Source organism: Thamnophis sirtalis, unplaced genomic scaffold (genome assembly GCF_051295495.1).
Source record: "Thamnophis sirtalis isolate CommonGarterSnake01/CBP01778 unplaced genomic scaffold, rThaSir2_p1.2 scaffold_7, whole genome shotgun sequence".
Classification (NCBI taxonomy): Eukaryota; Metazoa; Chordata; class Lepidosauria; order Squamata; family Natricidae; genus Thamnophis; species Thamnophis sirtalis.
In genome coordinates, this window is record NW_028261387.1 from 92,391,618 (window position 1) to 92,403,180 (window position 11,563).

General features: G+C 48.8%; 1 protein-coding gene across 1 annotated transcript; it reads left to right on the forward strand.

The window, feature by feature from the left end:
* The first annotated feature begins 1,252 nt into the window (after positions 1–1,252).
* LOC148044769 (transcription factor Sox-18A-like) lies at positions 1,253–10,872 on the forward strand. Its single transcript, XM_087720611.1, is given in 3 exon segments — positions 1,253–1,584; positions 1,587–1,925; positions 8,223–10,872. Coding segments are annotated over 3 exon segments (1,386 nt in total). The 5' UTR covers positions 1,253–1,406; the 3' UTR covers positions 9,092–10,872.
* Positions 10,873–11,563: the final 691 nt, after the last annotated feature.

The following is an 11,563-nucleotide window of genomic DNA, read 5'->3' on the forward strand; positions in this document are numbered from 1 at the left end:
GCAAGCAAAAAAAGGAAGGAAGGAAGGAAGGAAAGAAAGAAAGAAAGAGTGGAGACGGTAAGGAGGAAGCAAGGCAATGGGAAAGAGGAAGAAGGAAGGAAGGAGAAAGAAAGAAGGAAAGAAAGAAAGAAAGAAAGAAAGAAAGAAAGAAAGAAAGCTGATTTTGCTGTGGAAAGAAGCAAGCAAAAAAAGGAAGGAAGGAAAGAGTGGAGAGGGTAAGGAGGAAGCAAGGCAATGGGAAGGAGGAAGAAGGAAGGAAGGACAAAGAAAGAAGGAAAGAAAGAAAGAAGGAAAGAAAGAAAGCTGATTTTGCTGTGGAAAGAAGCAAGCAAAAAAAAGGAAGGAAGGAAAGAGTGGAGACGGTAAGGAGGAAGCAAGGCAATGGGAAGGAGGAAGAAGGAAGGAAGGAAGGAGAAAGGAAGGAAGAAAGAAAGATGATTTTGCTGTAGCAAGAAGCAAGCAAAAAAGGAAGGAAGGAAAGAGAGAAGGTAAATAGGAAGAAAGGAAATGGGAAGGAGAAAGAAAGAGAGAGAATGAATGAAAGGAAGAAAGAAAAGAAAGAAAGGCTAATTTTGATATGGAAGGAAGGAAACAAAAAAGGAAGGAAAGAGGAGAAGGTAGGTAGGTAGGTAGGTAGGTAGGTAGGTAGGTAGGTAGGTAGGTAGGTAGGAAGGAAGGAAGGAAGGAAGGAAGGAAGGAAGGAAGGAAGGAAGGCTTCCCCCCCTCCCCGGCGCTCTTCAAAGCCAGCCCCCACCACCCAAGCAGCTGTTCCGCGATCGCGTCCAGCCGACCTCAGAGGCTGCTCTCTCCCATCCACCTTCGCCCCCGCCCCTCCCTCCCTCCCTCCCTCCCTCCCGCGCTCGTTCCAAGCGGATTTGAGCCGCTTCTGCCGCCGCTACAGCAGCCAACGAAGCGGGGGGGGAGGGAGGGCGAGAGGGGGGGGGGTCGAGGAAGAGAGGCCGTTTCCCACCCGCCCCGCCCATTTCCTTGGAAAAACCCCAAAGGAAACGGAGCCCGAGCGCTGGCTTCGCTTTTCCAAAGCCCGGACACCCCCCCTCCCCTCCCTCCCTCCCCCCTGTTCTGCGCCCCCCCTCCCGCCCCGTTTCTCCTCCCCTCCCGCCCCCTCCCACCGCCCGAAGCCTTTATAATGTGGCCCCTCGACGGGCAGCATCCTTCCAGCCCGCTGGTCCTCCCTTCGGCCGGAGGACAAGAGCCGCCTCTCGCCAGCCCAGAGAAAGAAGGGAACCGCGCCCACCGACCGCCTCAACGCGCCCTCCGCCCTCGCCTCTCGCTCGCTCTCTCCCGGGGCCGTCCCGTCCGTTGAGGCTTCTCCGCTTGGCCGTCCGTCGCCCCGCCGCTCCCGTCTCCCGCTCGAGGCCCGATCCCCAGAGCTCCGTCCAGCTGGAATGAATAGACCTGAGCCCCCTTTCTGTGCAGAGAAGATTCCCCCAGCCCGAGGCGACTTTTCATGGGGAGCCGTCGCGGCTGCAGCAGCCGCCGCCCCGCCGCCCGCAGCCGCCGCCCCCGCCGCGCCTGATCCGGGGCTCGCTTACCCGCCGCCGCCCCCGCGCCGCAGCCGCTCTCCCAGCCCGAACCCGGCTTCGGATTCTGCCCCGGCGCCGCAGCGGCGGCGGCGGCTGCTGCTCAGCCCGGAGGCGGCCTCTTGGGTGCCTCGTCCTCGGCGGCGCCCAGCCCCGCGCCCAGCCCCGACGCCGCGGCGCTAGCAGCCTCCGCCGGCTATGGCTACGGCAGCGTCCCGGGCAAGAGCGGTAGCGGCAACAGCGGCGGCGGCGGAGGAGGCAACGGCGAGGATTCGCGCATCCGCCGCCCGATGAACGCCTTCATGGTGTGGGCCAAGGACGAGAGGAAGCGGCTGGCCCAGCAGAACCCGGACCTGCACAACGCCGTCCTCAGCAAGATGCTCGGTAAGGGAGGGCGGAGGGGTCCCTCTCCCACTGCGCGGCCCCCACGCCCACCCGTGACACACGGACACGCTCGCTCTCACGCGGAGGTCCTCTCCCCGCTGGCCCCTGGGCACGCGCGCCTTGAGACACCCACGCACCCACCCACGCGCACAGACCCGATCTCCCCACGCCTCCCCCCGTGAGACACAAACACGCAGCCACGCACTCGCAGGACGGCGTCGGGGGTCCTCATCCCACTCCCCGCTTCTTACACACAGACCGCACTCCCCACTCTTCTCCCCCCCCCCCGTGACACACACACACACACACACACACACACACACACACAGAGGTCCGGCTCCCCACTCCCCCCCACAAACAAACACTTAAGTCGGGGGTCCTCATCCCACTCCCCGCTTCTTACACACAGACTGCACTCCCCACTCTTCCCACCCCCTGTGACACACACACACACACACACACACACACACACACACAGAGAGAGGCCCGACTCCCCACTGCCCCCCACAAACAAACACTTAAGTCGGGGGTCCTCATCCACTCCCCGCTTCTTACACACAGACCACACTCCCCACTCTTCCCACCCCCTGTGATACACACACACACACACACACACACACACACAGAGGCCCGACTCCCCACTCCTCCCCACAAACAAACACTTGGGTCGGGAGTCCTCATCCCACTCCCCGCTTCTTACACACATACACACACACCGGACTCCCCACTCCTCCCCCTCGTGATACATACACACACACACAGAGACTGGACTCCCCACTCCCCCACCCCGCCCCTCCGTGACACACAAAAACAGCCACACACTCGCGGGACGGCACTCCCCGCTTGTTAAACACACAAGCACTCACGCGCGGAGCACTCGCGGGCGGGCGTCGGGGTTCCTCTTCCCACTCTCCGCTTGTTACACCAGGCACACACACCAAGACGCCCACGCACACGGAGACCAGACTTCCCAGCCCTCCCGCGACATACAAACACTCACGGGACGGCGTCGGGGGTCTTCTTGCAGCTGCCCTCTTCGCGCACACGCATTCACGCACACGCACAGACCAGCCTTCTCACACACACCTCTCCCCGTGATACACAAACACGCAGGCACACAGCCACGGGACGACATCACAGGGGGGGGGTCTTCCCGCTGTCCTCTTGGGGCACACGCATTGATACACACCCAGGCACCCACAGGTACGCATACACACACACACACACACATACACACACACAAAGGACTCCCTACTCCCCCCCCCTCGTTGACATACAAAGACACATGCAGGACAGCATAGGGACTCTTCTTCCCACTGTCCTCTTCTCTCTCTCTCTCTCTCTCTCTCTCTCTCTCTCTTCTCTCTCTCTCTCTCTCTCTCTCTCTCTCTCTCTCTCTCTCACACACACACACACACACACACACACACACACACACAAGAGAGAGAGAGAGAGAGAGATACTAGATACAGAGAGAGATGGGGCTCTCTTTGGGAGGGGGGAATCTTAGTCCAAAATGGAGAAGAAAGGATGGGGGGGGGCTTATACCTTGGGGGGTTCTGGGAATTGAAGTCCGCAAGTCTTAAAAGTTGCCAAGCTCCAGAAACATTGCCAAAAGGAGACCATTTGGTATGATTTCCCCCACTTTTGTGTGTGTTCGTAGGAGCACAGAATTGAAAAGCTGGAAAGAACCCCCCCCCCCAGGGTCATCTAGACTAACCCTCTGCCACTTAGGGCTAACCCAGCATTTCTGATTGACAGAGGAATTTTATCTGGGTTCTGCTCCAGGATGCGAGCAAGATCAGATCTGGGTGTACGTGGATCCCAATCACATCCCAGCGTTTTATCTTAATTATTCTGAGCTCAACCTACTTAAGGAACATTTTGCATCCTTATAATAATTTAGGGAATCAATTGAGACAGGACAGAAGAGCTTTTTAAACCTCTGAGATCTATTTTAATTGAAATTCCAAAATCCATTGGATGTTTTTTAAAAAAATAAACTTAACTTTGCATTATTTGGGGGTGATTAGAGTTAGTTCCGAACCTTCTATTCTAAGACGCCATGAACCAGCACATCTGGAAACAACTGCCAAAAATATTTGATGCTTAATAAAGTCGCAAATAATTAGGATTCAAGTACCAGTAAAGGAGAATATTTGTCGCTCAGGTTTGAAACGAGAGGTCCTTTGAGGCTTCGATTTCTTGCAGACGTTTCATTACCCAACTAGGTAACATCATCAGAACTCAAACATTTGTGTTTCGAGGGAAAACGGCTTTTATGGAAGCTTTGCTTTGGTGATGGTTGGACCTACGCTCTGTGTTCACACAGCATATGGGATCATAAACAGGGGGGCATATTTCATCTAACATGCTAAGCCACAGCAGAAAATACGTGGTGAGGTTAAGTCTAATCAAGCTTCGTATGTTGCAGTAATTAGAGCAAAAATGGTATTTAGCTGGCCAGGTTAAGCATACTGTGAGTTAAAACAGTAATGAATTATATATTGATTGAGGCTATTTATATATAGTCTTAATAATTTTACAATTTTTTTTACAAAAAACCACCTTACTCGGAACAGCTTATATCCTCCGATGTTACCTTAACAGTTCCTAGGTCCTTGGTTAGGACTCGAGCTGTTGAGCTACCAACCAGCCCCAAAGGCTGTGAATCTCACCAAAGATTAACCAATAATAACCAACAACCAATAACCAATAATAACAACAACAACCTGTATCAACCATTAGAACCATAATATTAATAGTATTTGTAATGCATTTTTGAATGTTCATTTGACTTGAGTTTCATGTTTAATGAATAAATTATGTAATAGTAATATAAAAGAGTGATTACCCATTGTCATCGGGGCACTTGGCACCATGTCCAAGAGTTTTATAAGATACACCAACAAATTGCAGCTTCCTGCAATAACACCAGCGGAACTGCAAAAAACTGCGCTACTTGGAACATCGTATATTTTAAGAAGTTACTTCTTAAAGTACCTAGGATGATATCTAGGATGCTGGTACTTTATTAATGAATAAAGTATATAATAATAATATCTTCCTTCTTCTCCTCTCTTTCATTCATTAAACATGAAACTCAAGTCAACTGAGCATTTAAAAATGTATCACAAATATTGACTGGCGCTGATGGTTGATACAGGTTGCTGCCAAGTTGTTGTTGTTGTTGTTGTTGTTGTTGTTATTATTATTATTTTAATATCTTCAAACAAAACATCTACCTGTCCTTGGGAAGGACTCGATTGGAGGGCAAAAAGGCCAAATCCAGTCTCAACATCCAGTTGACTGAGCGATAAATTATTAAATGTTGATATCAACAATCCTATTATTTATCTATTTTATGTGCCCCATTCTGGATTTGGGTATCGTTTCTCCCAGTCTTAAACAACTGGACTATATTTGCACTTTCAAACAAAAATAGAGAGAATTTTTCTTCCTGATTTCTCCCAATCTTAAACAAATGGACTGTTATTTGCACTTTCAAACAAAAATAGAGAGTTCAGAGCCAAGGTGGCGCAGTGGTTAAATGCAGCACTGCAGGCTACTGCTAGATCAGCAGGTCAGCGGTTCAAATCTCACTGGCTCAGGGTTGACTCAGCCTTCCATCCTTCCGAGGTGGGTAAAATGAGGACCCAGATTGTTGGGGGCAATATGCTAACTCTCTGTAAACCGCTTAGAGAGGCCTGAAAGGCCTATGAAGCGGTATATAAGTCTACTGCTATTGCTATATATATTTTTTTTTCTTCCTGCCCTAGAAAATGACTTTTTCAAAGAAAAAAGGATCGAGATAGATGGATGGATGGATAGATAGATAGATCTATTATTCTTTTCCTGCTCTTAAGGTGCCATTTGAGACTGCAGGACATCATACAAAGATTACCAAAATGATTAATAGCTATTGATAGCTGGATCTTCCTGGGTTTTACTTCTTCCAGGTTGCGGGCTGTTAACTATCTTGTGGCCATGAGTTTCACAGTTTAATATCTCAGTGTGCAGCAAAATCTCCCACGATTCAGTGTTCTTGGACAATCCGGACTGCACATATTCTCCGTTCCCCATGCTATAAATAATTTTATCACATGTTTTAATCCCTTTTCTTCACACTCTCTTTTTATGGAACCGATTGTGGGAAAAGCTCCATTCCTCAACCGGCTCTTCACTGTATCCACTTTAGACAACATGATTTGGCTCTCGCTATTTAAGCAAGACAATATGGAAAATGAATTTAAGAGCTTCTTTTTTTAAAAAAAGAAAAGAAAAGAAATATTTTTACGCTCCAGTGTTTATTGTCTCCGAGCCATTTCTTGTTCTTTAGATGCTTGAAGGGATTGTAGTGAAATTAACTCGCTGTAGAGTATCTTTATTCTCTCCCCCCCCCCCACTCTCTCTCTAAAGTGGAACTTGGCTCCCTTATAGGGTTTGAAAAATGTCCAAATTGCCGTCTCGCAGTTTCTGGAAAATGTTCCCTAAACAACGCGCCCTTTGATGTAGTGAGTCACAATTTGGAAGTGGCGCACCTTTAAAACAACCAGTTGCCCGTTCCAGAATCCGCTAACCCCTCTCTGACTGTGACTTCACAAGTTACGGTTGTGTGAAACAAGCGTACAATTTTTTTGAGTGCAACGTTTGGGTGATGGAATAAGGACACTGTGTTTTTTTTAAAATTTGATTTAATTTCCCCCAGTCTTTATTATTTTTTACAAATAACTCAAGACGGCAGGCATACCCGGCACATAACTTCCTCCACCTATTTTCCCCACCAAAACAACCTTTGAGAAGGATTAGGCTGAGAAAGAATGACTAGCCCAAAGCCATCTAGCTGGCATTCTTGCCTAAGGCAAGAACTAGAACTCACTGTCTCCTGGCAATTGGCCCAAAGTCGCTCAACTGCCTTGCATGCATAAGGTGGGACTAGAACTCACGCTCTCCTGGTGATAAGACCAAAGTCATCCAGCTTTCGTGTCTAAGACAGAACTAGAACTCACTGTCCCCTGGCAGTTGGCCCAAAGTCACCCATCTGGCTTGCATGCATAAGATGGGACTAGAATTCACGCTCTCCTGGTGATAGGCCCAAAGTCATCCAGACAGCTTTCATGCCTAAGGCGAGGCTAAAACTCACTGTTGCCTTTTTTTCTCGCCTGGTGCCTTAACCACTAAACTAAACTGCCTCTTTTTGTGCACGCTTGTGGATATCTCCACACTTAAATTCAAGATGCAGCAGGTGTTCTTAGGAATTGTGTGCACATCTCAAATTATTATTGTACCTTAAAGACAGAGAGAGAGAGAGGGAGGGAGAGGGAGAGGGAGATAGATAGATAGATAGATAGATAGATAGATAGATAGATAGATAGATAGATAGATAGATAGATAGATAGATAGATAGATAGATAGATAGATGATAGATGATAGATAGATAGATAGATAGATAGATAGATAGATAGATAGATAGATAGATAGATAGATAGATATTTAGTTGGAGATGCTCAGCGATCACAATTAACTCCATGCATCTAAATTAGAACCGGATTGCTCTCTTTTAAAGGATTGGTAGGATCCTAAGCTTATTAGTTGCTGAGATACTCCCAAAATTATCATTCTGGTATCACAGATAGTCCTCCACATACGGACCACAATTTGAACCCCAAAATGCTGTGGCTAAGCGAAACATTTGTTAAATTAGTTTTCCCCCATTTTACAACCTTACCCTAATTGTTAAGTGAATCACGGCTGTTGTTAAGTTGCTAAGTGAACCTGGCTTCCCTGATGGGCAAAGTTGCTTTGGAGAAGGTCGCAACAGCTGACTTGTATTTATGACTGCAACCGTCATAAATACAAGTCAGTTGCCAAGCGTCCGGATTTTTTGAGGAAAATTTCTGAGGAAATTTTTGAGGAAAATTTCTGAGGAAATTTTTGAGGAAAATTTCTGAGGAAATTTTTGAGGAAAATTTCTGAGGAAAATTTTGAGGAAAATTTCTGAGGTAATTTCTGAGGAAAATTTCTGAGGTAATTTCTGAGGAAATCTCAGGAAATTTCTCCTTATTTCTAGGTTGGATCTTTCTTTGATTAGTTTCCATCCATGGTTTCTTGTCCTGCCTTCTTCTGGTTTGGAGAATAGCTTGATTCCCTCTTCCGTGTGGTAGCCTCTGAGATATTGGAACACTGCTATCATGTCACCCCTAATCCTTCTTTTCATTAAACAAGACCTCCCCAGTTCCTGCAACCGTTCGTCAGATGTTTTTATCATGTCCTCTCTTTTCTCTTTCGGACCCCCAGGCCAGGCGTGGAAAGCCCTGAGCACCACTGACAAGCGCCCCTTCGTGGAGGAGGCTGAGATGCTGAGGATCCAGCATTTGCAGGACCACCCCAACTACAAGTACCGTCCCCGCCGGAAGAAGCAGGCCAAGAAAATCAAGAGGATGGAACCAAGTATCCTTCTCCACAACCTGCCCCAGCCCTGCGGCGAGAATTTTGCCATGGGCCACCGCAGCAGTGCCGGAGGCGGCGGCCTCGGCCACTCCCAGCCTCCGCCACTGAACCACTTCCGAGAACTGCGCTCGATGGGGTCAGAGATGGAGAACTACGGCCTGCCAACCCCGGAGATGTCCCCTCTGGACGTCCTTGAACAAGCAGAGCCGGCCTTTTTCCCGCCGCACATGCAGGACGACTGCAACGTGATGTCCTTTCGGGGGTACCATCACCCTCCTCCTCCACCGCCGATGGAGTTTTCCCCGGAAAAAAACCTGGGGAGGAACATGGTCATGGGGTACCCCCCCAACCCTCCCTCCCACCTGGCCGAAGCCATGAGGACTCCCCACCCGCCTGGGATGTACTACAACCAGATCTGTGCTGCGGGAGCTGCCAACGGGCTGTCAGCCCACCTGGGCCAGCTCTCCCCTCCGCCCGAGTCGCACCAGCTGGATGGCGTGGAGCACTTGAACCCGAATGAGCTGTGGACAGAAGTGGACCGCAACGAGTTTGACCAGTATTTGAATATGAGCAGGACTCGTCCGGATCCTTCCGGCTTCGCCTACCATGTTTCTATGTCCAAAGTGACTCCCCGGAGCTGTGAGGACAACAGCCTCATCTCAGCCTTGTCCGATGCGAGCAGCGCTGTTTATTACAGCGCCTGTATCACTGGGTAAACGTTGAATTGAGGGAGAGGTTTGGGGCAGCCCCACAAGCCGGGAGGGAACCATCGTCCCCTCTTCTCAAGGTTGCTGGGAAATTTGAGTGGAGAGACGTACTCCATACGATCCCCCCGTTGGGTTTCCCGGGACTCCTTGGGGAGAGCTAGGACGGTGAACCCAGTATGAATTGGAGAGGAGATTGGGACTCAGGCGTATAATTAATCCTCGAGTTACAACCACTCATTTAGCAACCATTCCAATGACACTGAAAACAAGTGACTAGTCCTCGCACTTATGACCGCTGCAGCATCCCCACCCTCATCTAATCCCTTGGCATGTATTTACGATGGTTGCAGGGTTTGGGGAATCACCTGATCGCTTTTTGCAACCTTTCCCGCCGGAATCTGACAACAAAGGGGAAGTCGGATTTGTTTAACGACCATCTGATTCACTTAATAGCTGCAGTGATTCACAACTGCCGGGGCAAAAAAAAAAAAAGAGGCCGTAAATCGGGCATGGCTCACTTAACCCCTGCCTTGTTTAGCGGTGGAAATCTTGCCCTCCCTTGTTGTTGTAAATCGAGGATTATCTGCGCCCGTAGGAAGTGGTTAGATCAAAAGCAGCCCCTGGAGATGCTAATGCTTTGCTCCAGAGAGGAAGAGGAGGTGAGTTTGTGCTCTTTGCTTCGGTTGTGAAGTTTTGAGCTGAGGAGTTCAGCTGGCTGTGGAGTAGCTGAGGAGTAAAGTTCCTTACAAGCAGTTCGGGACAAATTTTGTACCGAAAATATCTCACGGTTTTGGAAAAGCTGGAGCTCAACTCAAGATGCGGAAGGGCCTTCTCACACATTACAAACTTTTAAATACCCGACCTTCACATAATAATTGACACAAGTGTCCATACAGCCAAGGACTTCCTATTGGCATCTGGAGTAACTACAGATGTAGTAGTATTGGGATATGTAGTAATTCCGGGCTCTACACACCATTGCCTTCCAATAAACTCATGGACGGCAAGCTAACTTTTGGGCCTTCTAATGTGTGCATTGCCCCTTGGTCTCCTTTCCACAGTTGCTGCAAGGATCAAAGCAAAATCAGTACGGCTCGCTCATCTTAGAACCGCCTCCCGCTCTCTCTCTCTCTCTCTTTTTATGTTACAGTAGTCCTCGACTTATGACCCCAATGGAGCCCAACAGCTCAGTTGCTAAGGGACAAATTCGCTAAGTGAGTTTTGCCCCGCCCCCCTTTGATGCATTTTCTTGCCACGTAAGTGAATCACTAAATTGGTAACACCGTGGTAACTTTGAACGGTCGCTAAATGGAATCGTCGTAAGTGGAGGACTACGCGTACCTGGGCGGGAAATTTCTCCTCTCCAAGGGAAAAAATAGAATGGGCCCCGTTACAATGGTAGTCCGCCCCATAAGTGCCTTCCCACTCCCTGCTTCCCACCGTGTCTCTGGCTGCCCCAAATCTCTCCTTTGATCTGTAAAACCTGCATTATTTTAGACTATCTCATTAAAGGCATTGCTTTCTTTTTTTTAAAAAAAGGTAAAAAAACAATAAGGCTAAAGAATTGATATACTGTATTGCTGTGTAGCACAAGGAGATGGTTCAAAACAGGAGGAAAATGCAATTTTAAGGTGCCATATATACTGGGAGGGGGTACCCATCGCTGGGTTTTTGCCGTAAAAGATCGGGGAAGGAATTCAGGCAGATACTTATTGAGCTAATCATCTGCATTTAAACCAGAATTTTTGACTCTTCGCAACTTTTAAGAGGGGTGGACTTCAACTCCCAGAATTCCCCAGCTTGGGGAATTCTGGGAGTTGAAGTCCACCCGTCTTAAAAGTTACCAGAGTCGGGAAATTCCATTTAGACGATTCAGTATTGGAGCAAACAGTATCTTTTGCATTCCTTTCCCCACTGTGTAAAAGGTACCCAGGCCTTCCTCAGCCCTAATTGAAAAAGGTTTGTTTTCAAAGGTTTTAACCCCGGTTTCTAAATCGAGATAAACCCCAGTCCGTTTTGATCCCAGAGATAAGATTCAGTAAAAGGGCTAAGATTTTTAAAATGCCGACACTTGGATCCGAGTCATTACCCACAGAGTTGGGCCCCTTGGTGAAATCAGCGTGGCAATTTGCGAAGGCTGCATTTCCAAAATCCGGAGTGACTCTTGCAGGGAATCCACCGTGAAAAAATGCGAAGCCCGTGCACTGCACTGCTGGAATGCGTGATTTCTTGTGATGAACGCATGAACCGTTGCAATGTTCCATAAGGCTGGACGCCGGAGGGGATAAAACAGAGAGGAGCGTACACGGAGGTGATTAAAAGAGTGGTGAGAAAGGGAAGTGTGAGAAAAGTTGTAAGGGAAGGCAAGAGGCTCCATGGATTAGGCCAATTTCCTTGACTCTTAATCCACAGAATCTTAGAGGTAGGGGACCCACGAGGGTCATCTAGCCAAGCTCTATGCAACGGGAAGGAAATGCATTG